Source organism: Chiloscyllium punctatum, chromosome 23, assembly GCF_047496795.1.
Source record: "Chiloscyllium punctatum isolate Juve2018m chromosome 23, sChiPun1.3, whole genome shotgun sequence".
Classification (NCBI taxonomy): domain Eukaryota; kingdom Metazoa; phylum Chordata; class Chondrichthyes; order Orectolobiformes; family Hemiscylliidae; genus Chiloscyllium; species Chiloscyllium punctatum.
In genome coordinates this window covers 87,656,690-87,681,239 of record NC_092761.1, presented here as the reverse complement: position 1 = coordinate 87,681,239, position 24,550 = coordinate 87,656,690, and the positions used below count along the sequence as shown (strand labels likewise).

General features: G+C 45.0%; 1 protein-coding gene across 9 annotated transcripts in view; it reads left to right on the top strand.

The window, feature by feature from the left end:
• The window catches only part of nlrx1 (NLR family member X1), a 55,367-nt gene that overhangs the window by 6,134 nt on the left and 24,683 nt on the right, over nucleotides 1-24,550 (top strand). For 4 of the 9 annotated variants that reach the window (XM_072593412.1, XM_072593413.1, XM_072593414.1 and 1 more), the window contains 3 exons: nucleotides 6,150-6,199; nucleotides 21,590-21,715; nucleotides 23,822-23,900. In XM_072593412.1, the coding sequence (XP_072449513.1) occupies nucleotides 21,631-21,715; nucleotides 23,822-23,900 (164 nt within the window). In that variant the 5' untranslated portion in view covers nucleotides 6,150-6,199; nucleotides 21,590-21,630. The other 5 variants (XM_072593419.1, XM_072593417.1, XM_072593416.1 and 2 more) reach the window with 4 other exon arrangements.

Sequence of the window (24,550 nt, the reverse complement as noted above, 5' to 3'; positions counted from 1 at the left end):
AACCCTCTGAGTAAAAACTTTCCCCTCATCTCAGTCCAGTATGGCAACACCCTATTTATAGATCATGTCCCCGAAACCTCCAACCTGCATCCACACTGTCTAACCCTGTCAGTACTTTGTAACTTACAATGCATGTGCTGGGTGGTTGGGGTCTGAAATGTGCTGCCTGAGCATCTGATGGAAGCAGTTTCAATCGATGGATTCAGACTGTTAACCTGAACCGGAAGAATGTGTGGGCTTACAGGGAGAAGGCAGGGGAGTAGCATGAGGCGAGTTGTTCCACAGAGAGCTAGTACAGGCACAATGGGCCATAAGTTCAAAAGATAGAGGAGCAGAGTTAGGCCATTTGGCCCATCGATCATGTTGATATACTCCTCACCCCCATTTTCCTGCCTTCTTCCCATATCCCTTCAACCCATTACCAATTAAAAATCTGTCTAACTCCTCCTTAAATTTACCCAGCATCCACCGCACTTTGGGGTAGTGAATTCCACAGATTCACAGCCCTTTGGGAGAAGTAATTTCTCCACTGTTTTAAATTTGGTACCATTTAGCCTAAGACTATGACCTCTCGTCCTAGAATGCCCGACAAGGGGAAGCATTTGCTCCTGTGTCTCTTACCCACACCTTTTATCATCTTGAATATCCTCCATGTGATCTCCCCTCATTCTTCTAAATTCCAGAGCGTATCGGCCCTAAACTGTTCAATCCCTCTTCATACGACAAACCCCTCACCTGTGGGATCAATCTAGTGAAGCTTCTCTGAACTGCCTCCAATGCCCTACATCTTTCCTCAAATAAGGGGACCAAAACTGTGCACAGTTCTCCAAGTGTGGTCTCACCAATACCTTGTATAGTTGCAACAACACTTCCTTACCATTATATTCTATACCTTTAGCTATAAAAGCTAACATTCCATTCACTTTCTTTATTGTCTGCTGTAGCTGCATGCTAGTTTTCTATGACTCATGAATGAGGACACCCAGATCCCTTTGCACTGGAGCACCCTGAAGTCTCTCCCCGTTTACATAATAGGTCGCCTGCCCATTTTTTTCAACTAAAATGCATGACCTTACAGTCATAAAGAGTAAAGGGCCAAAGAGTCTAGCTCCTTGCTATAACCGTTCTATGTGTTTAGGTTTCTGTAGATCTTTTGTCAATTACCTTAAATCTGTCTCCATTGACAGATTTACTGACACCCCTGCCACCAGAAACAATTTATTTTCCTCAGTCAGAACCTCTCATGACCATAAACCTCGATCCAATTTCTCTCTACCCTCTCCACTCTCAGATAAACAAGCTCAGCCTTCTTAAATGGAATTTTGGTATTTACTGCAAAAGGAATAGCATACAAAAGTTGGGATTTGTTGCTGCAATTGTACATGGCATTAATAAGACCACACCTGGAGTATTTGTACAGTTTTGGACTCTTTACTCAAGGTGGGGTGAAATTGTATTGGAGAAAGTGAGGACTGCGAACAACCAGCCTCATTCCTGATGAAGGGCTTATCCCCGAAACGTTGATTCTCCTGCTCCTCGGATGGTGCCTGACCTGCTGTGCTTTTCCAGCACCACACACTTGTAAGTGTTTTGGACGGCTGTTCAGAGGAGTTCATGAGATTGATTCCAGAGATGAGGAGTATGTGTGTGACTCTGTATAAAGAGAGATTGATTCGGTCAGGCCTATACTCTCTGGAGTTTAGAAGAATGATAGGAATTTAATTGAGGTATAAAAGATGCTGAAAGGGATTACAAAGTAGATGCAGAGTGGATGTTTTACCTAGTGGGCCAATCCAAAACGAGAGGTCATAGTTTTAGGATAAGGAGTAGTGGATTTAAAAACAGAAATGAGCAAGATTTCCTTTTCTCTAAGAGTCATGAATCTGTGGAATTCACTATCTCAGAGTGTGGTGGATACCTAGACACTGAATACATTTAAAGGAGAGAAAGATTTTTAATCAGTAAGTGATTGCAGGGTTTTGGGGAGTGGCAGGAAAATGGAGTTCGGGCTGAGATGAGATTTCTAATTACTAGTGCTCTCCCTAATGCCTCTTCTGGAGTACTGTGTCCAATTTAGTGTGATGTAACTGAAATTATACATTTAAAATTGATTGTCTGTTAAGCCTTTCATCTGTTAGAATACAGTGATAGTTTCACTTCTTTCATGTGTAAATCACAAAACTTTTTTTTTAAAAGTTGCATTCTCGGGTTAACTGTTAACAATGGTGATAGCTAGACAATATGTTGAAGTTGAAAATGTGTTGCTGGAAAAGCGCAGCAGGTCAGGCAGCATCCAAGGAACAGGAGAATCGACGTTTCGGGCATCAGCCCTTCTTCAGGAATGAGGAAAGTGTGTCCAGCAGGCTAAGATAAAAGGTAGGGAGGAGGGACTTGGGGGAGAGGCGTTGGGAATGTGATAGGTGGAGGGAGGTCCAGGTGAGGGTGATAGGCCTGAGTGGGGTGGGGGCGGAGAGGTCAGGAAGAAGATCGCAGGTTAGGAAGGTGGTGCTGAGTTCAAGGGATTTGACTGAGACAAGGTGGGGGGAGGGGAAATGAGGAAACTGGAGAAGTCCGAGTTCATCCTTTGTGGTTGGAGGGTTCCTAGGCGGAAGATGAGGCGCTCTTCCTCCAACCGTCGTGTTGCTATGGTCTGTTGAAGTTGTTAGCCCCCTGTGTTCTCTGTCTATGCCATGATGTTTACATTGTTATCTCACTTTTTAGATTAGAATCAGAGTTCTACATGAATGCATGCAGTTTTTGAGCAAAGTACAATGTAACTCTGAAAGTACAAATTCACTCCACAAAATATATGTGTGTGTGTGTCTGTCTGGGGTGGGGGTTGTGAGTGTGAGAAAGTGTATATAATTGTGTGTAGTGAGTGCAGAGTGTCTTAATTCTGTGAGAGGGTGCATGTGTGAGTGTGGGAGTGTGTGTGTCTGTAAGGGTGTGTGTGGGTGTCTGTGTGAATGTGTGTCCGTGTGTATGTGTGTATAGGAGTGCCTGTGTGTGTGAGAGAGTGTGTGTGTATGTGTATAGTGCAATGGTGATCCCCTGTAATGTGACATGAACCCAAGGTCCCAGTTGAGGCCCTCCCTATGGGGACCGAACTTAGCTATCAGCCTCTGCTCGGCCACTTTCCTCTGCTGCCTGTCCCGAAGTCCACCTTGGAGGATGGTCACCCGAAGGTCCAAGGCTGAATGTCCTGGACCACTGAAGTGTTCCCCAACTGTGAGGGAACCCTCCTGTCTGTTGATTGTTGTGCAGTGCCCATTCATCCGTTGTCGTAGCCTTTGCTCGGTTTCCCCAATGTACCATGCCTCCGGGCATCCTTGCCTGCAACGTATAAGATAGACAACGTTGGCTGAGTCACATGAGTACCTGCCATGTACAAGGTGGGAGGTGTTCCCATGCTTAATGGTGGTATCTATGTCCACAATCTGACACGTCTTGCAGTGTCCACCATGACAGGGTTGTATGGAGTTGTCCTGAGAGCCGGGCAGCTTGCTATGAACAATGATCTGTTTGAGGTTTGGCAGTTGTTTAAAGGCAAGTAGTGGAGGTGTGGGGAAGGTCTTGGTGAGGTGCTCATCCTCATTGATAATGTGTTGCAGGTCACGAAGAACATGGCGTAATGTTTCAGCTCCTGGGAAATACTGAACAACGAAGGGTACCCTGTCGGTTGCAGCACGTGTCTGTCTCCTGAGGAGGTCATTACGGTTCCTTGCTGTGGCACGTTGGAACTGGCGGTCGATGAGTTGAGCATCGTACCCCGTTCTTGTGAGGGCATCCCTGAGTACTTCCAGGTGTCCATCGCATTCCTCCTCATCTGAGCAGATCCGGTGTATGCGTAGGGCTTGTCCGTAGGGGATGGCTGTTTTAATATGTTTTGGGTGGAAGCTGGAGAAGTGTAGCATTGTGAGGTTGTCTGTGGGTTTGCGGTAGAGTGTGGTGCTGAGGTGTCCATCCTTGATGGAGATGCATGTGTCCAAGAATGAGACAGATAGTCGAGAGTACAAGCCCTTCACATACACCGGATCTGCTCAGATGAGGAGGAACGTGACGGACACCTGGAAGTACTCAGGGATGCCCTCACAAGAACAGGGTACGATGCTCAACTCATCGACCGCCAGTTCCGACGTGCCACAGCAAGGAACCGTAATGACCTCCTCAGGAGACAGACACGTGCTGCGACTGACAGGGTACCCTTCATTGTTCAGTACTTCCCAGGGGCTGAAAAATTACGCCATGTTCTTCGTGACCTGCAACACATTATCAATGAGGATGAGCACCTCACCAAGACCTTCCCCACACCTCCACTACTTGCCTTTAAACAACCGCCAAACCTCAAACAGATCATTGTTTGTAGCAAACTGCCCGGCTCTCAGGACAACTCCATACAACCCTGTCACGGTGGACACTGCAAGATGTTGCAGATTGTGGACATAGATACCACTATTACACGTGGGGACACCTCCCACCTTGTACATGGCAGGTACTCATGTGACTCAGCCAACGTTGTCTATCTTATATGTTGCAGGCAAGGATGCCCAGAGGAATGGTACATTGGGGAAACCGAGCAAAGGCTACGACAACGGATGAATGGGCACCGCACAACAATCAACAGGCAGGAGGGTTCCCTCCCAGTCGGGGAACACTTCAGTGGCCCAGGACATTCAGCCTCGGACCTTTGGGTGACCATCCTCCAAGGTGGACTTCGGGACAGGCAGCAGATGAAAGTGGCCGAGCAGAGGCTGATAGCTACGTTCGGTACCCACAGGGAGGACCTCAACTGGGACCTTGGGTTCATGTCACATTATAGTGATCACTATTGCACTATACACACACACACACAGATACTCCTACACACACACACAGGCACTCCTATACACACATACACACGGACACACATTCACACAGACACACACACTCCCACACTCACACATGCACCCCCTCACAGACTTAAGACACTCTGCACTCACTACACACACACACACTTTCTCACACTGACAACCACCATCCCAGACAGACACACACACACAGTCACCATTGTTAACAGCTCCTGAGAATGCAACTTTTTTTAAAAAAAGGTTTTGTGATTTACACATGAAAGAAGTGAAACTATCACGATATTCTCACAGATGAAAGGCTTAACAGACAATCAATTTTTCAATGTATAATTTCAGTTACATCACACTGCAAATTTTTGCTATAAATTCTGTGTGTTAAGATCGAGCCCTCCACTATCACCTGATGAAGGAGCGTCGCTCCGAAAGCTAGTGTGCCTCCAATTAAACCTGTTGGACTATAACCTGGTGTTGTGTGATTTTTAACCTTGAGTCAAGTCCCACCTGTTCCAGAGGTGTCTCATTACCCCAATGGAAACTCACTGCTGGAGATCTGGCAGCAATTGTGGAGATAGCCAGCGAGTTATTGTTTCCGGTCTGATAATGACTGGGCAATTTAAAATATCGATAGATTATTTTGAAGGCAGTGAGCTGTAATCAAGAATTTGAGCATGTTATTCCCGTTCGGATGTTGCTTGGAGCTGTGATGAATGAATGCTCATTTCCTGAATGGGGTTTCCGGGACAATTTTGGATGAATTATCAACTTCAAAGACTTGGCAACTTTCAAAACAAATCCAAAAGAGTGGCTGTTGTGGTCAAAGGTTTGCCAGAGATTATTTTCAAGCAGTAAACTCGGTATCATAGATTTACAGCGCTCTGGGGAGGGAGTAGTTCTACCAGAGATACACACACACACAAAAAAGGGCCGAAAGGCCTCCGGCTGTACTGAATTCATCGACACGCAGGAGGAGGGGAAAAAAAGCAAAACCAAATTTAGGAAGTTGATGTTTGTGGCACAGGGTAGTTTTCTGTGCTGCACAGATTTGGCAGGAAGTTGGTGATGAACAAAACCAGGGGTAAGTCTGCAACTGCACGGGAGCAGGTTTTGCTAACCAGAAAACAGCACTAACTAACCATGAAGCAGGCCTTAACTAACCAGGTCTGTCTCTGGAGGAGGATTCCAGAGCCCCGTTAGCTTCAGGCAAGGTCAGTCTAGCCTTGAGTCAGATTTGATCTCAGTGTGACTGGGATACCGGCTGCTGACTGATCAGCAGTAACACTCTCTCTCTCTCTCTCTGTGCAGAGCCAGTTCCTGCTGTCAGTGCAGAACCCCAGTGAAACCGTTAACTCAAGGTAACTTTTTGGAACTGCTCTGAAAGGTTTTAGCTGTAGTTTCGTAAACTATAAGAAGTTTGCCTGAAGTTTTCATGTCAAAAGTTGTATCTCTTTGGTCGTTAGATGAGAACGAGCAAATTTCATTCCCCCCCGTCTCTGTTCCTGTACGTCGCTGTAATTCTCCCCAGTCTCCTGTGGTGCGGGAGGTAATGCCTTCTCTCCTGGGTAGGAGCACTCAGGGGGTGCTGCAATGTCCAAGACACGGATTTTCAGATGGGGATGTTAAAGCATGACCCTTGTGTGTCTGCCGCCTCGCAGGGTACGAGCACAGAGAGGGCTCTCCTCAATATTTACCCCTTTCATCTACAGTACCTCCTCAGGTAGACAACTGAGTATGACAGACCTGACCCAGAATGGATCAGAATCCCCATCAGCTGGAACAGAAATCAAAACCCACCCTCCCATGGGCTGTTCATGCTGACCTGCCCCACCTTTAGCAAACTGGAACCCTGCCGATTTGACTTGCTCTGGCAACAAGCATGTGTTCTGAGCAGGTCTGGCTAAAACACAGCCTCCCACAACACTAGCTACTCTCCAAAATGTACTGAGAGTCATAGAGATGTACAGCATGGAAATAGACCCTTTGGTCCAACCCATCCATGCTGATCAGATATCCCAACCCAATCTAGTCCCACCTGCCAGCACCCGGCCCATATCCCTCCAAACCCTCCCCTATACATATACCCATCCAGATGCCTTTTAAATGCTGTAATTGTGCCAGAATCCACCACTTCCTCTGGCAGCTCATTCCATACACATACCACCCTCTGTGTGAAAAAGTTACCCCTTAGGTCCCTTTCAAATCTTTCCCCTCTCACGTTAAACCTATGACCTCTAGTTCTGGACTCCCCCGCCCCAGGGAAAAGACCTGGTCTCTTTACACTATTCGTGCCTCCAGGCCAGAAGTCATAGGAGCAGAAATTAGGCCATTCAGTCCATTGAGTCTGTCTGCTGAAAATGATGCATGGCTGCTACGTTTCTCAACCCCATCCTCCTGCTTTCTCCCCATAACCCTTGATCCCCTTGACAATCAAGAATCTATCTATCTCTGTGTTAAACATACTCAATGACCTGGCCTCCCCAACCTTCTGTGGCAATGAATTCCGCAGATTCCTCACTCTCTGGCTGAAGAAGTTTCTCCTTCTCTCCATTCTGAAAGGTCTTCCCTTTACTCTGAGGCTGTGTCCTCTGGCCCTAGTATCTCCTACCAATGGAAACACCTTCCCAACATCCACTCTGTCCAGGCCATTCAGGGTTCTGTATGTTTCAATTAGATCCCCCTCATTCCTTCAGAACTCCATTGGGTATAGGCCTAGAGTCCTCAAATGTTATAAACCTCTATAAGGTCACCCCTCAGCCTTCAACGCTCCAGGAAAAACAGCCCCAGCCTGTTCAGCCTCTCCCTGTAGCTCAGATCCTCCAACCCTGGCAACATCCTTGTAAATTGTTTCTGCACCACTTCATTGACTTTGGGACAGTATGAGAAGGGTCCTGACAGAGGTGTATGAGATTATGAGGGACACAAATAAGGAGGATGTAACAGTACTTTCCCCATTTGTAGAGATATCAATAACTTTGAGTTAAGAGATAGCAGGCTAAAGGGGGAATTGAGAGTCAAAGGGATCATAGGGACTGGGTTGGATGATCAGCCATGATCATATTGAATGGTGGAGCAGGCTTAAAGGGCTAAATGGCCTAGTCTTACACCTATTTTCTACCTTTCAATGTAAGAGAAATATTTTAACTGAGTGGTGCAAGTCTGGAACTCACTGCTTCAAAGGGTGGCCAGGTCAGAAACTCTTGCACCTTTTCAGTCAGATTTAGATATTCACCTACTTCCAGGTAATATGGCTCAAGATCAGTAAAAGGGGACGATTGTAGTTCCCTTGACATGCAGCACAGTGGTTAGCATTGCTGCCTTCTAGCGCCAGAAACCTGGGTTCAATTCCCATCTCAGGCAACTGTCTGTGTGGAGTTTGCACATTCTCCCTGCATCTGGGTGTTCCTGTTTCCTCCCACTGTCCAAAAACGTGCAGGTTAGGTGAATTGTCCATGTTAAATTGCCCATAGTGTTGGGTGAATGGGGTAAATGTAGGAGGGTGGGTTGCTCTTCAGAGGGTCAGTGTGGACTTGTTGGGCTGAAGGGCCTGTTTCCTCACTAAGTAATCTAGTCAGACTTTTGGCTGGTACAGATGTGATGGGATAAATGGCCTCCTGTGCTGTAAATGTCTCTGAGATTGTGAAAGTTGCTGGAGAGGTCAAAGTATTTGTGTCAAGTTGATTCCTACCGTTTCAGACTCGATGCAGTTCTGATATAGTTGACTTTTCAATCTCATCATTATAATTACGCTTGCATTTTTCCACCATGATTGAATCCTTTTAAAAACAGATTTCGCATCCTGAAATGTTGAATTTATTATCATCTCACTCAGCGTGGAATTTGACACACGTTTCCAACCCCACAGCACCCTTATCCCATCAAAGTGAGAACAGGGAGTTGTCCTGTTTCCTAATGGCAGGATTCTCTATCAGCTTTGTATAAAACTACCTGTTTGTTGAGAGAACTGTTAAAACCAGGATTTATAATAACCTGAAATTAATAATCCATTTTCGAAATTAGTCTGTTTTACCCCACCCCACCCCCGCCTATTTCTCTTATGTTGGGATAATGTTAAATTCTGATCTGAAAAGCTTTAGGCATGAGAATTTGAGCACAAGTTTGCACATGAATACTGGCTGGCCATTTCTTCAAGTTCTCTTCACCCTCCCCACCTTTATCTTCCTTTCTCCAATTTCCTCCTTGTCTCTCCCTTCTGTCCTATTTTGGAAACATGGGACCAGTGAGAGGGGATGGATTCGTCATCCTTTGTGTCTCTCTGATTACCTCAGGGCCTGGATTCTGAAGCCTGAATGTTGCTGGGGCATTGGTAGGGTCACTCAGAGAGCAAGAGAGCAAGGCTCTTCCATTCTTTAATAGCTGTTCAGGCTGTTTACGTGCTGTCGGCGAAATTAAGTAGAGATCATAAACCTCAGATGGAAGTGAAATTAACAAACAGTTTATTAGTACGGTGGTATTGCGGAAGAGAAATTGACTAAGCTGAAACAGCACCGACAATCTGTCCAGGTAACTGAAGCTCTCTTTCTCGAGCTGAGAATCAAGTCAGGTTTTATAGGAATCTTGTACAATGAGGTTAATTAAAATGGGGAAAATACAATGTATTTGAAAATTAAGTAATCCAGTTACTCTGGTGATAACTGTGAAACATTTATCAGAAGAATGTCCTGATTGTCAATACAATGTAACTTCCGGACAGCATCAAACAGTTCTTGATGGGATCAGGTGATTCCAGCTCTCTTCGAGGGTAGGTGAGAATGTTTCTTTTGAAACAGTAAGGTGTTTCCATTGTTTTTCTCCTGTGAGTGAGGTATTCTGGTGCCTCTCATCTGACCTGTCCTTTGTGTGACTTTGGTATCACTGGGGTATGCAACTGCCCTTAGGGCTTTGGGACAGCTGTGGTGATCAGGTCCAGGAAGCTTATTGTTAGTTTGTCTTGGGAAGTGTATTCCCTGGTCTGCGAGTGACTGTGGTCAAGTCTGGTTATTTCCCTTGTCAGCCTGTTTGGTCAATGCTGAGGCATTCTGGGTGTTGCTTGTATGGTTTGGACAGCCTTGATTTCCTGTGTTCCCTGTGGCCATGCTGGGGGTAGGCAGGGTTGGCAGATCTTTTCCTGCACATGCTTAAAGCTGGAGCTGGATTGCAACATCATAAATTCAGTTCCAACATGAAGCACGATGACAGCTCAAAGAGTAAAAATAAACATATTCTAATTTTGGATTCAATTAATTGCTGAGTATTTGCAATAGCTACTTTTTTTTTACATTCATTTGTAGGGATGCAGGCAGGACAGGCTGCACCAGCATTTCTTGCTCATCCTTAATTGCCCAGAGGGCAGTTAACAGTCAACCACATTGCTGTAGGTCTAGAGTCAAATGTAGGCCAGACCAGATAAGGATGGCAGATTTCTTTCTCTGTTAGTGAACCAGTTGAGTTTTTCTGACAATTGGCAACACCGTATATACTCGCGGAAACGTTGAATTTATTTAGACTATTTTTAAGGTTAAATTTATGGGGTTGACTATTACATGGCTACTACTTCTGAAGGGCTGAAATTCATGCTATAGTCCAAAATACCATGTCATTAGCAGAAGCCCAATTGATCTCTCAACAAATAAAGAAAAATACACAACAAATTACCAGATAAAGACAGGAGAAACAAAAATCACACTGTTCAACACCTTCAGAACGAATAAAGCTTCATAAACATCAGGATGAATCAGACCATATCGATGCTGTTCACCCACGCTGTACGTAGTTTGCGGTAGCACATAATTTGCTTTTTCTTCATCCGTTATCCCGTGGAGAATTGTCCTCTGGACCATCTATTGGATTCTAAATTCCACGTTTCTTGAATGAATTGAATATAGTGTGAGCTTTTATTTTCTTCCATGAACCATCAGTCCATTCAGAGATCAGTGGCAGTGATGGAGCCCACTTACTGCCTCCTTTCACGTATGCTTTTCTGCATCAGGCATCCAGTTATTCCACTTTGTTCTCATCATGTCCTTAACTGGTTTATTGATACCAACATCTATTGGTTACAAAACACTTGTAAGTTTGCCAGGAATTACAGCTACATCACTGTTATGTGATTGGTTGTTGGCACCATCTTTCTTCACTAGATGGGATCAAACCTGGTCCCAGACAAGCAAACTCTTTTCCTTGTGTAGTCCACCAGTTCATAAGTTCCAAACTTCCTTAATCCATACAGTCAGATTCCTAGTTGAAGTTTTGAAATTTCTTCTTCATTTTGTGTATAAATTCCCTCTAGAAAAAAACAAACAACTTTTGCATTTTGTTGCTGAACAAATGCAGTTTCAGCATTTAAACTGAAAACTATTGATGTTGCATCCACCTTCATCCATCCAGCCTCGTGGATGCACAAGGACGACAATTCCTTTTGGAAATGTCTCCTTTGGTAAAGTTGTTCTCTTAAAAACAGCCGTTGGTTGTAACTTCATGCCATCAGCCGTACAAGAAAGAACTGAAGTAAACCTACTTTATCTCATGGCCGGTGGTTCTCGCCATTACTGTTTTTCTCCTTTTTGGTTCTCAGTTTGATTCTTCGGCATGTCGACAGTAATAGGTATTTTGTCCATGTTTCCAGTGCATGATAACTTGTAGCATTCCTTCTGCCAATTTCAATTACACACTGGTGAAACCATAATACCTTATCTTCAGCAGGCAGCCTTTTGCAATCTTAATTCTCTGCCAAAGTACTAAGTCATGCTTTCTCATGATCCTTGTGGACCATTCTGCACTTGCCTTAAAATCCGAAATTCCATCCTTCTTTAATTCATTTTGCACGTGGATTCAGGTGGCTTCACATTTTCCATTTTGACGATTTTCAAGTACCCGCTCAACAACTTTTATTCTCTCATTGTGGCCACTTGCTGGGTTCACCTCTGTTGACACACTTTTGATTCAGCATTGTCTGAAGTTGCTTTGATATCTTTCTCCAGTCTCTCACTAGTTTCCCTAAAACACAAAATTCTCTTGCTGCTACACAATCATTTGTGTTCTCTGCAACTTCAATAATTTTCAGTTTAAATGCTGCCATATGTTGTTTGTTTTTTCTGGGGGGGGGGGTAGTTTTTACACAAAATGAAGAAGAAATTTCAAAACCTCAACTAGGTATATGACTGTATTCCACAAGGTTTGTTGACACCTAACTCTGACCCTGATGCATCTTAAACTTGTGTGCCAAATTGGTGTGAATTGTACATCAAATCACAGAATAACTTAAAAAGAAAATTCATTTCCTCATCTTAACATTTATGAACAGGATAATAACATGACTCACAAATGTTGATCTGTTATCTGTGAAGAACAAGGGTTGACTTTTTGCACGCGATATATGAAAAATTCTAGATCTTTTGGCCACAATTAGGGATCGACTTTTACAAGAGAGTGACTTTTAGTCGAGTCTATATGATAGTTTATGGTCATCATTAGAGTTTTCATTCCAGAGTTTTAAGAAAATGATTGAATTCAAATCTCATCTGCCACAGCAAGGTTTAAACCTGAGTTGTCAGAACTTTACCTGGGTCTCTGGATTAGTAAGATAAGGAATAATACCATGAATAGAGTGAAGTTCAGGAGGTGTGGGTGTATTAAACTAAATGTCCTCTCTCATCCATTTAAATAACAACAACATTGGAAGCCCAAGATCCATCTATTTCTAAACTCCTTCCACAATCCTGGTGGTTGCATGATACAATGACAAAGGAGTTCTTGATTGATCAATGATTAATCTGAATGAGGCTAGAAATGATTCAGAAATAAGGTATGGAAAACCTGATTTTTTTAAAAATTCACTCGTGGGATGTGGCCATTGCTGACTGGCCAGCATTTATTGCCTGTTCCTAGGTGGGGGGGTGAACTGCCTTCTTTAAATAGCTACGGTCCATGTGCTGTAGGTTGACCCACAATGCTTTTCGAAAGGTAGTTCCGGAACATTGGAGAACTTTGATTAGATTAGATTCCCTGCAGCATGGAAACAGGCCCAACCAGTCCACACCAACCCTCCAAAGAGTAACCCACCCAGACCCACTTCCCTCTGAATAATGCACCTAACATTACGGGCAATTTAGCATGGCCAATTCACCTGGCCTGCACATCTTTGGACTGTGGGAGGAAACCGAAGCACCCGGAGGAAACTCATGCAGACACAGGGAGAATGTGCAAACTCCACATAGACAGTAACCCAAGGCTGGAATTGAACCTGGGACTCTGGTGCTGTGAGGCAGCAGTGCTAACCACTGAACCACCGTGCCACCCTTATTCACTAGCCTTGATGTAAGGCAAGAACTAACACTCCTTGAATCTGGCACCTTAGACCACTCAGCCATCCTGACAAGCTAATACATTAACGGATGTAATTTAAGAAAGCAACCGTTCCCTGACCGGGAATCCAACCCGGGCTGCGGCGGTGAAAACGCTGAATCCTAACCACTAGACCATCAGGGAATCAGTCTAAAGTCATTTGTTCCTTCCAAACCATACATGCATCATGTCTCAATTTGTGTATCCCAAAATTTGCATTTGAATGAAGCAATCTTAACTCTCCTTCCACTCTCACTGCTAGGAGCTTGTTCAATATTGACTGCTGACTGGAATATTGTTTCTGTTGTTTTGCAATTACTCCGCCATACTCCAGCTTTCAGAACAAGCTGTGTCCTGTGGATCTACTGTTCTGGTACAAGTTGAAACAGGATTGTCATGGGTGACAGCATCTAGACCTTGTTATGATCCTTATAAGAGTATTTCTCCACCTCTCGCTCAACTCTCTATGCATTCATCCAGTACTCAATTTGAATGACTGTGTCTAAGATCCGTTGCCAGAGAAACAGCAAGTTAATTCCTGGTGAAAGCCAGGTACCCTCTGGCAGAGTGAGTCAGGCCGGCTGGCAATGTCACACCCAACCATCGAACAAAGAAAATGTCAGTGCAATTCCTGCCTTGTACTGATAGCCACGACAAAATAGCAACTATTATTTTCAGTACTTGTGGATAAAGGGAGGAGATTGGTTGGATCATTTTTTCACTCCAAACTGTTGCTCCTTGTCATAAAATGAGTGTTGGACTGCAGCACAACTGAGTTTAGTAGGATTGTATTTGAGGACCCAGTAGCATGTGAACCTTCTGTCCCCGGGTCAAGAATCAGCGTGTAGCTGAGGTACCCCAGAAAGCTGAGACAAGAGCCCCAAACTCTGTTAGTAGCTTAAAGAAAATTGAATAAAGGCAATTAGAGTGTGTTGTACAAACTTGTAGGAGTATCTGAAGATTGTTTCCACTTTAAAGGCAAAGCTGAGCTGTGCCCCCACAGGTCCTGCAATGTGTGGAAATACTTCGAACATTTAAAAAACAATTTTAAATATCTACAACCTTTAGAAAAAAGCAAACTTGCATAAGATGTTTGCACGCCCTTAAGGTATCCGAAGACGTATGTAAAAACCAACTCTACGCCTGTTCCAACCAGAATTGGATAGCAGTTGCAGGAAGTTTTCATTATAAGGTGGTGCTTATGTGACACTTAATTGTGATTGTTTGAGTGGACTGGGTAAATTGCTTACTGTTCATTCAATTAGTCTGGAGTGTGCAGAGCGGTTTGATATTGGATCATGGTTATTCAATTGACGGATTTTGACAGCAGAAACAGAGACACCAAAGGTTGGTAATTAAAGCTGTGAGAGGGTGAGGGAAGGTTGTGGGCAAATTGCTTTCTGTCGAGGTGGTGCTGAGATCTTGAAGGAAGTTTTTTTTTCAGGGGAGTTAGTTGCTGGCCGAGCCACCATTTATTGCCTATCCTAATTGCCCATGGGGAATATGGTCTTGAACCCTCTTGAACTTCTGCGTCCGTGTGCAGAGAAACCCAAGGAGTGAATTCCAGGATTCTGGTGCAGTAACAGTGAAGGAACGGTGATACATTTCCAAGTCAGGATGGTGGGTGGCTTGGAGTGGAACTTGCAGGGGGTGGTGTTCCCATGTATCTGCTGCCCTCGTCCATCGAGGTGTAGCACGTGCAGGTTCAGAAGGTGCCAGTGAGGGAGGATTTCCCAGTTGCTGCAGTGTTTCTCAAAATGGACCCAGTGCTGCCAGTGTGCGGTGCTGGTGGAGGGATGTCAATCCATTGGGTTGCTTTGTTCTGGTTGGTGTTGTGCTTCCTAAATATTATGGCAGTTACACCCAGCCAGACAAGTGGGGAGTCTTCCATCACATTCCTGACTTTGTACCTTGTAGATAGTGGCTAGGTTCTGGGAAGTGATGAAGATGATAGATTGGTCAGTTGTAACTAGTTGGGTTTTACCACTATCCTTCACTTCAATCAACCTCTAAAGATTCACTGATGTGCTCTTTTCCATTTGCTCCCCAAGCAACAACTTGCATTTACATAGCACCTTGACATAGTAAAATGAATCTCATTGAACAGAATCTGACACGCAGCCACTTCAAGACATTCAGGCAGGTGACACAAGGCTTGGTCAAAGGGGCAGATAGAGAGGATCAGGAAGCAAATTCAAGAGGTTATTCCAGAGTTCATTCACTGAATTAATCTGAAGTGAATTATAAATTCCGTACATGAAGGGAATCTTCCGGAGGTTTAGCATTTTTTTTAATTTCAAAAATATACTTTATTCATAAAATATTTTGATCTGTACAATTGGTGGTGCCATTCATAGGTGCACCTTGCATTTCTTTACATACAGAGATCGGAATTAATCATTCGTATATATAGGTCTGTACGTTAACTATCCATGTATTTAGCTGAGGCTTCAGCGGAGCCCACTTACTGCATGGGCCCCCATTCTTCTTTGGTGGGCAGACATTACACAGTGGTCTTTCCCCACCGCGTCTTGGCGGCAGCTGCCCCAAGCTTCAGCACATCCCTCAACATGTAGTCCTGGACCTTGGAATGTGCTCAGTCACAACACTCAGTCGGGGTCAACTCCTTCAGCTGGAAGATCAACAGGTTTCAGATCGCCCAAAGAGCGTCCTTCACCGACTTGATGATCCTCCAGGCACAGTTGATGTTTGTCTCGGCCTGCGCCCCGGGGAACAGACTGTACAGCACAGAGTCCCACGTCACGGCGCTGCTCGGGATGAACCTCGACAAACACCACTGCATTCCTCTCCAGACTTCCTTTGCATAGGCACATTCCAGAAGGAGGTGTGTGACAGTCTCGTCCCTCCCGCAGCCACTTCGAGGGCAGCATGCGGTGCAGGAGAGAGTCCGAGCGTGCATAAAGGATCTCACAGGCAGAGCCCTTCTCACCGCCAGCCAAGCCATGCCTTGGTGCTTGTTGGAAAGTTCTGGCGATGACAGTCTGCCCAGGGAATGGCTCGACAGGATCCGCCCTCTCCTTTTCCCAAAGGGTCTTAAGGACATTACATGCTGACCACTTCCTGATGGACTTGTGGTCAAAGGTGCTTTTCTTCATAAACTCCTTCATGAAGGACAGGTGATATGGAACGGTCCAACTACTCTGAGTATTCCCTTCGGACCCGGTTCATCTTTGATCTCCGTATAACATGGAAGATGGCCTGGGTGACTGCAAAGGCTCAGGTTCTGGGAATAGACCAGACCTATGCCATGTATAACAACACTGACAGTGCCTCACACCTGATGACCAGGTGTTTTCCCACGATGGAGAGCAACCGTAGCTTCCATCTGCCCAGTTTCTGCCTCACTTTCCTGATACACTCCTCCCAAGACTTGGCGCATGCCCCAGCCCCCCTCAAACCAAATACCCAGCACCTTCAAATGGTCAGTCCTGACGGTGAAGGGGATGAAGGATTGGTCGGCCCAGTTCCTCGCTCTTGCCTCGATTTACCTTGACCCCCGAGGCCCATTCAAACTGGTCCTATATGCACATGAGTCTGTGCACGGACAGCAGATCTGAGCAGAAAATGGCAATGTCATCCATGTACAGGAAAGCCTTAATCTGTAGGCCCCTCTGCCAGGAATATCTTGTGGAGGGAAAGATAGAGTTTACCCTTCAGATCAATGAAGGTTTTTCATCAGAGAACCAGAGGATGTTGGAGTTGACCAGTTTTTAAGTAAGTGTGAGAAGGGACAGGAAAAGAACAAAGGAGGACGATTGTGATTGAGCAGAGGTTAGGGTGACTCAGCAAAACAGGAGCGATGATAGTACCAGACGAAGGGAGATGGCAATGGGAGAATTAAAGAAACAAAAGATGAGTATTAAGGAGGTCACTGGTTACCATGATGCCCAACAGAAAACTCTGACATTGGACAACAATGTCAAGTTGGTCTCAACAATGTTGAGCCCAGAGGTCTGTGAGGTGCTTGGCTTGTTGACATGCTGTTTCCTGAGTTACATTGGAACAGTGCAGAGATATAGAGAGATAAAAACAATTGACCAGAGATTTGGGGTCATGCTTTTAACCACCTAATCAGTGCAAATGAACCACACACTCTGTTGTTATCAAACAAGGAGTTAGAATGACAAAATACTTATTTTTCTCATGGTGAGCAACATTCCCGCAAATAAAATTCAGATACATTGATTGCAATCTCTGGACTAACCATCTTAAACTTCATCTCACTTGGTTTTGGATTGTTTGCAGAGATACCTGTGAATCTTTTTGGAATTTCTGAAATCCTTCTCATCATGATAGAAAGGATACTAAGCAAAAACTTAAAGTCTTAAAGACCCATCAATCTTAACGAAGCTTCCTGATTCCATTGATAAAGTTAAAAATCACACAACACCAGGTTATAGTCCAACAGGTTTAATTGGAAGCACTAGCTTTCGGAGCGACGCTCCTTCATCAGGTGGTAGTGGAGGGCTCAATCCTAACACACAGAATTTATAGCAAAAATTTACAGTGTGATGTAACTGAAATTATACATTGAAATTTTACATAGTTTCACTTCTTTCATGGTATTCGAACAGATGAAAAACTCAACAGACAATCAAGGTCTTTTTCAATGTATAATTTCAGTTACATCACACTGTAAATTTTTGCTATAAATTCTGTGCCTTACAATTGTGTCCCCCACAATCACCTGATGAAGGAGCAGCGCTCCGAAAGCTAGTGTGCTTCCAATTAAACCTATTGGTCTATAACCTGGTGTTGTATAATGTTTCACTTTGTACACCCCAGTCCAACCCCAGCATCTCCAAATTATGATTCCATTGACTGACAGAAATGTTCGAAGAGCTTTCTCCCTGTGGAACCAGTCACCTCCCCGATCCTTTGGCTGTCCACATCAAGCTGCTCTTATTTACTCTTCTAGCTCCAGCGTTTGCCATCAAAGGGCCCCACACAAGTCTAGACTTGGCAGGGGATTACTAGCCTTTGGTGTTGAAGACTAGCTTTTTGTTCTTGTCTGGCAATATTTTGTTTGTAGATGCCTCCAAGATTTAATGGGGTTTATTATTTGCTTAGCTTGCTTTCAGTCTGAGCACGTATTGTGGCCACATCTGAGGCTATCATCTTTGATTTGAAACTTGTATTTAAAGAGGCCAGTGTTTGCAGTGGGGGGTCGTGAACTTTATCTGTCCACAAGACTTCCCTGTTTACACTTTTAGCTGGTAAGTCAGTTTAAAACCTTCAGTGGAGCAGACAACTTTCCATCTTCCAACCCCCAAAGATATGGGTTCATCCAGGAGAGGTTCTGAATTAACCTGTTCTGGGATGTTATGACACACCTCTGGCACAGCTGGGACTTGAAAGTGGGCCTCCTGGCTGAGAGGTAGGGAATCTACCGCTATACCACAACAGCCCCTATTATGCTGTTCATATCCTCACTCCCTCCATTCACTCAGTGCTCCTGTATTTGCTGACAGCACAGAACATAAGAACAGAGCAGCACAGTACAGGCCCTTTGGCCCTCGATGTTGTGCCGACCTTTTATGCTACTCTAAGATCAAACTAACCTTCATTTTACTGTCAGCCATGTGCCTATCCAAAAATTGCTTAAATGTCTCTCGTGTATCTGACTCTACTACCACCACTGGCAGTGCATTCCACGCGCCCAAGAACCAGGAGCAGGAGTAGGCCATTTGGCCCATCAAGCCTGCTCCGCCATTCAATAGATCATGGCTGATCTCCATGACTCAACTCCACTTGCCCACTGTTCCACTTACTCACCGTTCAAAAATCTATCTATCTTTGCCATAAAAACATTCAACAGGGAAGACTCAACTGTTTCACTGGGCAGGGAATTCCACAGAGTCACAAACCTATGGGTGAAGAAGTTCCTCCTCAACTCAATCCTAAACTTGCTCCCCTAGGCTATGTCTCCTGGTTCTAGCTTAACGTGACAGTGGAAACAACCTCCCTGCTTCTACCTTATCTATTCCCTTTATAATTTTAAACATTTCTATAAGAATCCCCAATCCTTCTTCTAAATTCCAATGAGTATAGTCCCAGTCTACTCAATCTCTCCCCATGAGCCAACTCCAGAATCAACCTGGTGAACCTCCTCTGCATCCTCTGTGGTGCCAGTGTGTCCTTTTCCAATAAGGACACCAAAACTGTACACAGTACTCCTGGTGCGGCCTCACCAGTGCCCTATACAGGCTCCTGGTTTAACCAGACATTGACGTTCTCACTGTTTTCCAGTTCTGTCCAAAGCCTTTCCCCTCCCTCCCTTTTAAATCTGCTCCAACCCTACAACCCGCTGGAGATCACAGAGTCATGGAGATTGGGAAAAGGCCCTTCAGACCATTGAGTCTGTGTCAGTCAAAACACCAACCTCTCTCTTCTGATCCCATTTTCCAGCACTTTAGCTCATAGTCTTGTATGTCTTGGCATCACTAGTTTACATCTAAATACTGGGTGAAAGCAATTTTCCTCACGTCCTCTCTGTTTGTCCTGCCCCTTCCCTTAAATCTCTGCCCCCCCCCCCCCCGGTCATGGGTCCCTGCATCAAGGGGTAAAGTCCCTTGCTGAAGATATCTGTGTCCCTCCAACTCTGACCTCTTCAGCATCCCTGGTTGGATTTGCTTCACCACTGGTGACTTTACCTATTGCTGTGTCTGAAGAATAGGCCCCACTTGCTGGCCTGATCTCTGGTCTTGATAAACCACTAAGCACCGCCCGAGATGATAATTTAAGTGGAATTGCCAGTGAATTGTTCAAACTTGCAATGCAGTAAAGTGACTTCCAAGAAAGTAGCATTGGCACCTTCAAACCTCTGCTTGCCTGAACGTGCTGATGCAGATTCTGAGTCATATGAGGTTGGGGAATGTTGTGTCTTGATTGAAATTTGATGCACTGAGAGTATCACCATGGTGAGAGTTGGTGGCAGTAATGTATGTCACGAAAATATTTGCAATGTCTCCTCGATGTTCCATGCAATGAAAGGCATTGTATTGTAAGAAGAACATAACATCATAAGAAATAGAAGCAGGAGGAGGCTGTTCGGCCCATCCAGTCTGGCCCCCTTCAATAAAACAATGGCTGATCTGCCACAGGCATCAACTCCTGTGCTAGCTCCTCTGAGAATTTCCAAACTCTGACCTTCCTTTGCTTTAAATACTTCCAGTGACTGAGCTTCCACAACTCTGAGCATCACATTTCTGTCTTCAATGAGGGGCAGTTGTGCTGCAGTGATTCTGTCCCTATCCCTCAGCTAGGAGACACAGGGTCACGTCAGACGGTATGTAATAACATCTCCCTGTGGGTTGATTAGAAAAATAGTTTAATTTATAAAAAGGTGTCCCCTTATTCATGAACTATCCCCTAGTTTGAGATTTTCTGACGAGTGAAACCGTCATCTCAACACGTACCCTGCTAAGGTCCCTCTGAGTCTTGTACATTTCAGTAAAATGGCCCCTCATTCTTCTAACCTCTGATGTATAAAGGCCTAACCTGTTCTTGATAAATCAACCCTTCTATCCCAGGAATCAGCCTTGTGAATCTCTTTTGAACCACACAGAATCCCTACAGTGTGGAAGCAGGCCATTCAGCTCATTGAGTCCATACTGACCCTCTGAAGAGCATCCCACCCAATCCTGTAACTCTGCATTTCTCATGGCTAATCCACATCCCTGAACACTACGAGCAATTTAGCACAGCCAAACCTGCACGCCTTTGAACTGTGGGAGGGAACCACAGCACCCAGAGGAAACCCACACAGACACTGGGAGAATGTGCAAACTCCACACAGACAGTTGCCCGAGGCTGGAATCAAATCTGGGTCTCTGGCGCTGTGAGGCTGCAGTGTTAACCACTGACTGAGTCAGTGTGCTGCCCCAGTATATCCGATCTTAAATGCAAGGACCAAAACTGTACTCCAGGTGTAGCCTCAGAAACAAGTTTCAAGTTGCTCATTGTTTCTTTGAAGTTCAAACAAAGCAGTTGTTGAATATTTAATTGTGATCACGTAGTGGCACAACGCAGCAAAGCTGTTTTCTGGAAGGTGCAGGGGATGTGTATATTTATCTTATTCCCTTGTACACACTGCCTGACATACACTGTAATTCCTCACCAGCCTCCCATATGTTACTGTGTGGCTGCTGTTGCGTGAGCTGTGATTGAAGCCAGTGCATTTTGGAGGTAGTCAGTTTTGCCTGATTTTTCCATCAGGGATCACTGAACAGTGACAGAAAGAAGCCTTTCATAACCTCTGGATGTTTGCAGATGGCAACGCAGCCATTTATCATGAAAATTGTCTTGAACCTGTCTGCATTGTGTTTAGTCACGGGGCCATTTAACTTGTGCATAAAGTTCTGAATGTTCGATATCTCTTTCAGGTGTTGGGGGATTCTGAACACTGGTGTCTTGCTATGCCAAAATGCAATGCCGGAAGAATTTACTGATCAGATTAAAATGGACTTTAATAGAATACAAGCCCTCCAGCATCGTTGTCCCCCTCCCAGGTAGGTGCTAAAACACTGGGTCCCATCTAACTTTAATCATGTTCCTTTAGTGTCTTGCAGCAGATTGGAGTCTTGTGTTGCAACAGAACACTGAAATTCCGCTACAGAATGCTTTATGCTAAAACAATTACATCTCTTTTCAGGATCTGGATAACAATGTTTGGATTCCTCCCCAAGCCCACCTCCATCATCCCTGTGTTCAACTCTCTAACATCCAACATTCCTAAGCTGCATCTGGTGTCGACTGTCGTTTGTTCAAATGTCTGCAGCTCACATTCTGTCCTCCCATAGGCCTTGTCTTCCCCTCACTCCCCCCAACCAGTCACTCCCATAGGCCTTGTCTTCCCCTCACTTCCCCCAACCAGTCACCCCATTGGCCTTGTGTGGATTTCTAATGGCCCCACACATTGATAATCTGCCTTCTTCTTCCCATGTCTCTCCATGACATCGCTTTGCAATCTTCTCCAATCTTGCGCCCAACTACTCCCAACCCCTTCACACTTGTCCACACTCAAACGCAGACCTCATGTACCTCCAGCTACCAGATCTCCATGGGACTGAAGATTTCTGACCCCTGTCCCATCCAAACCTGACTCTCCACCTTCAGAAATCTCCCAAAAACCTTCCTTTCTGACCATACGTTCAGTCCCTTCCTCTAACTACAGTGTAGATCAGCAGCTGCTTCCTCAATGACTACCTTAAACATGGGACACTGACCCATTAGGAGGCTGGTACAACTGCAACATTTAAGAGGCATTTGGATGGGTATATGAATAGGAAGGGTTTGGAGGGATATTGGCCGGGTGCTGAAGGGTGGAACTAGATTGGGTTGGGATATCTGGTCAGCATGGAGGGGTTGGACCGAAGGGTCTGTTTCCAAGCTGTAGATCTCTATGACTCTATGACCTGTGGGGTCTTGGGAAAGTGGATACTAACCAACAGGTACAAAGATGGTGAATATTTGGAGAAATTCACATCCAGTTCTCGACAGACAGAGAGGAAACTGCTTCCAGTTCATTGAAAACCACAAGTGTTGGAGAAATTCAGCAGGATCTGTGGAGAGAGAAACCGAGTTAATGGTTTGGGTGCTGACAGGATGGTGACTCTTTGTAAAAACTGAGGAGAGGTAGAAACACAACAGGTTTTGAGCAAGTGAAGGAAGGGGGGGGTGGGACATGAGGGAGGAAGTATCAACAAGAACATCTGTGACAGGGTGGGGAGGGCAGGAATTTTTGGGGCTATGGATAACGTAAGGTGTGGCCAGATTGGGTGTGAATGGCTGGAGAGCAGACCCTGAATGAATAAACAGTCAAAATGAAGAGGTTATAATCTGAAACTGTAGAACCTGATTCTGAGTGTTATAGGGAACTGCAGTTAAAGGTAAAGTGCTACTTGTTCAGCTGCTGTTGACCCTATATTAACTCTGCTTCTGTGTCTCTCCACAGACACTGTCAGACCTGCTCAGCATTTTCCATTTTTATTTTTGGAATTCTAACACCTGCAACATTTTGTTTTGCGTTCTGCTTTGAAGTTGTCTGACTATTGGTATCCCAGTCTGAGATATTGCAACTTGCACTTTAGTTTGTGGGTGTTGATGGGGTAAATGTGGAGCAAATATTTCTGCTTGTGGAGCTGTCTCAAACACACAGGACCACAAAAACATGCCAATCACTAATAAATCCATTGGGAAACTTCAGAGTAACCTCTTCACCTGGAGAGTGAAACTCCGTGGTTGAGCTGAATAGCACAGCAGTGTTTCAATTCGGCTGGATAAACACGAGGGAGATGCCATTACCAGGAGAGAGAATGGTGTGACTCACACAGAGCATTCACATTGTGATATGAATCCAGTGTTGAGTCCAAAGTATTGAGTGGATGTGGGGAAGGCAGCAGAGGGGAAGCACAGAAGGGCTGGTAGTAATGGGAAGGAATATAACATACCTTAAAGGAACAGTCATGGATCAGCCCATTCTCTTAGAAATTGTTTTAAAAACTTGCTGTAAACTTTATATTTGCCTCTCGAAGTATTTTCGACTTTGTGTTTCTGATAGCCGGGTGATAGAAGGGAAAGGTTCCATCTTATTTGATTGTTTTTTTCTCCCCCAGGAGCCAGGAACACGGGATCTGCTGGAGTTCGGTGTTTCCGGGCCAGGAACTCGAAGCAGCTGATCAGGCCCCTGACCAGGTACAAGTGAGAACAGACTGGATCACCTGTCCCTCCTCCTCTCTCAGCTTTCAAATCACAGAATCCCTACAGCATGGAAACAGGCCATTCAGCCCATTGAGTCTGCACCGACCTCCAAAGTCCATCCCACCCAGACCTACCCTATTCTAATAAGCCCACGTTTCCCAGGCTAATCCACCTGAATGCACATCCCTAGATATTTGGGCAATTCAGCCTGGCCCATCCACCAAATTTACCCATCTTTGTCTGTGAGAGGAAACCCGCACAGACACAATTCCTGATGAAGGGCTTTTGCCCGAAACGTTGATCTTCCTGCTTCTTGGAAGCTGCCTGACCTGCTATGCTTTTCCAGCACCTCTCTGACCCAAACTCTGGTTTCCAGCATCTGCAGTACCCACTTTTGCCACAGGGGGGGAACTTTCAAACTCCACATGTCGTTGCCTAAGGGTGGAATCGAATCTGGGTCCCTGGCGCTATGCGGCAGCAGTGAGAACCGAACCATTGTGCTGCATTTAAACTAGGCAGTAATAGCACTGCGCAGATGTTCTGAAGGTGTCTCTGTTCAAGGCAATGGATGTGATTAATTTTAAGCTCCTGAAAGCAACAAGTGATTCCCAGTTTCAAATCTGGCTGTGGACAGTGTTTCAGCC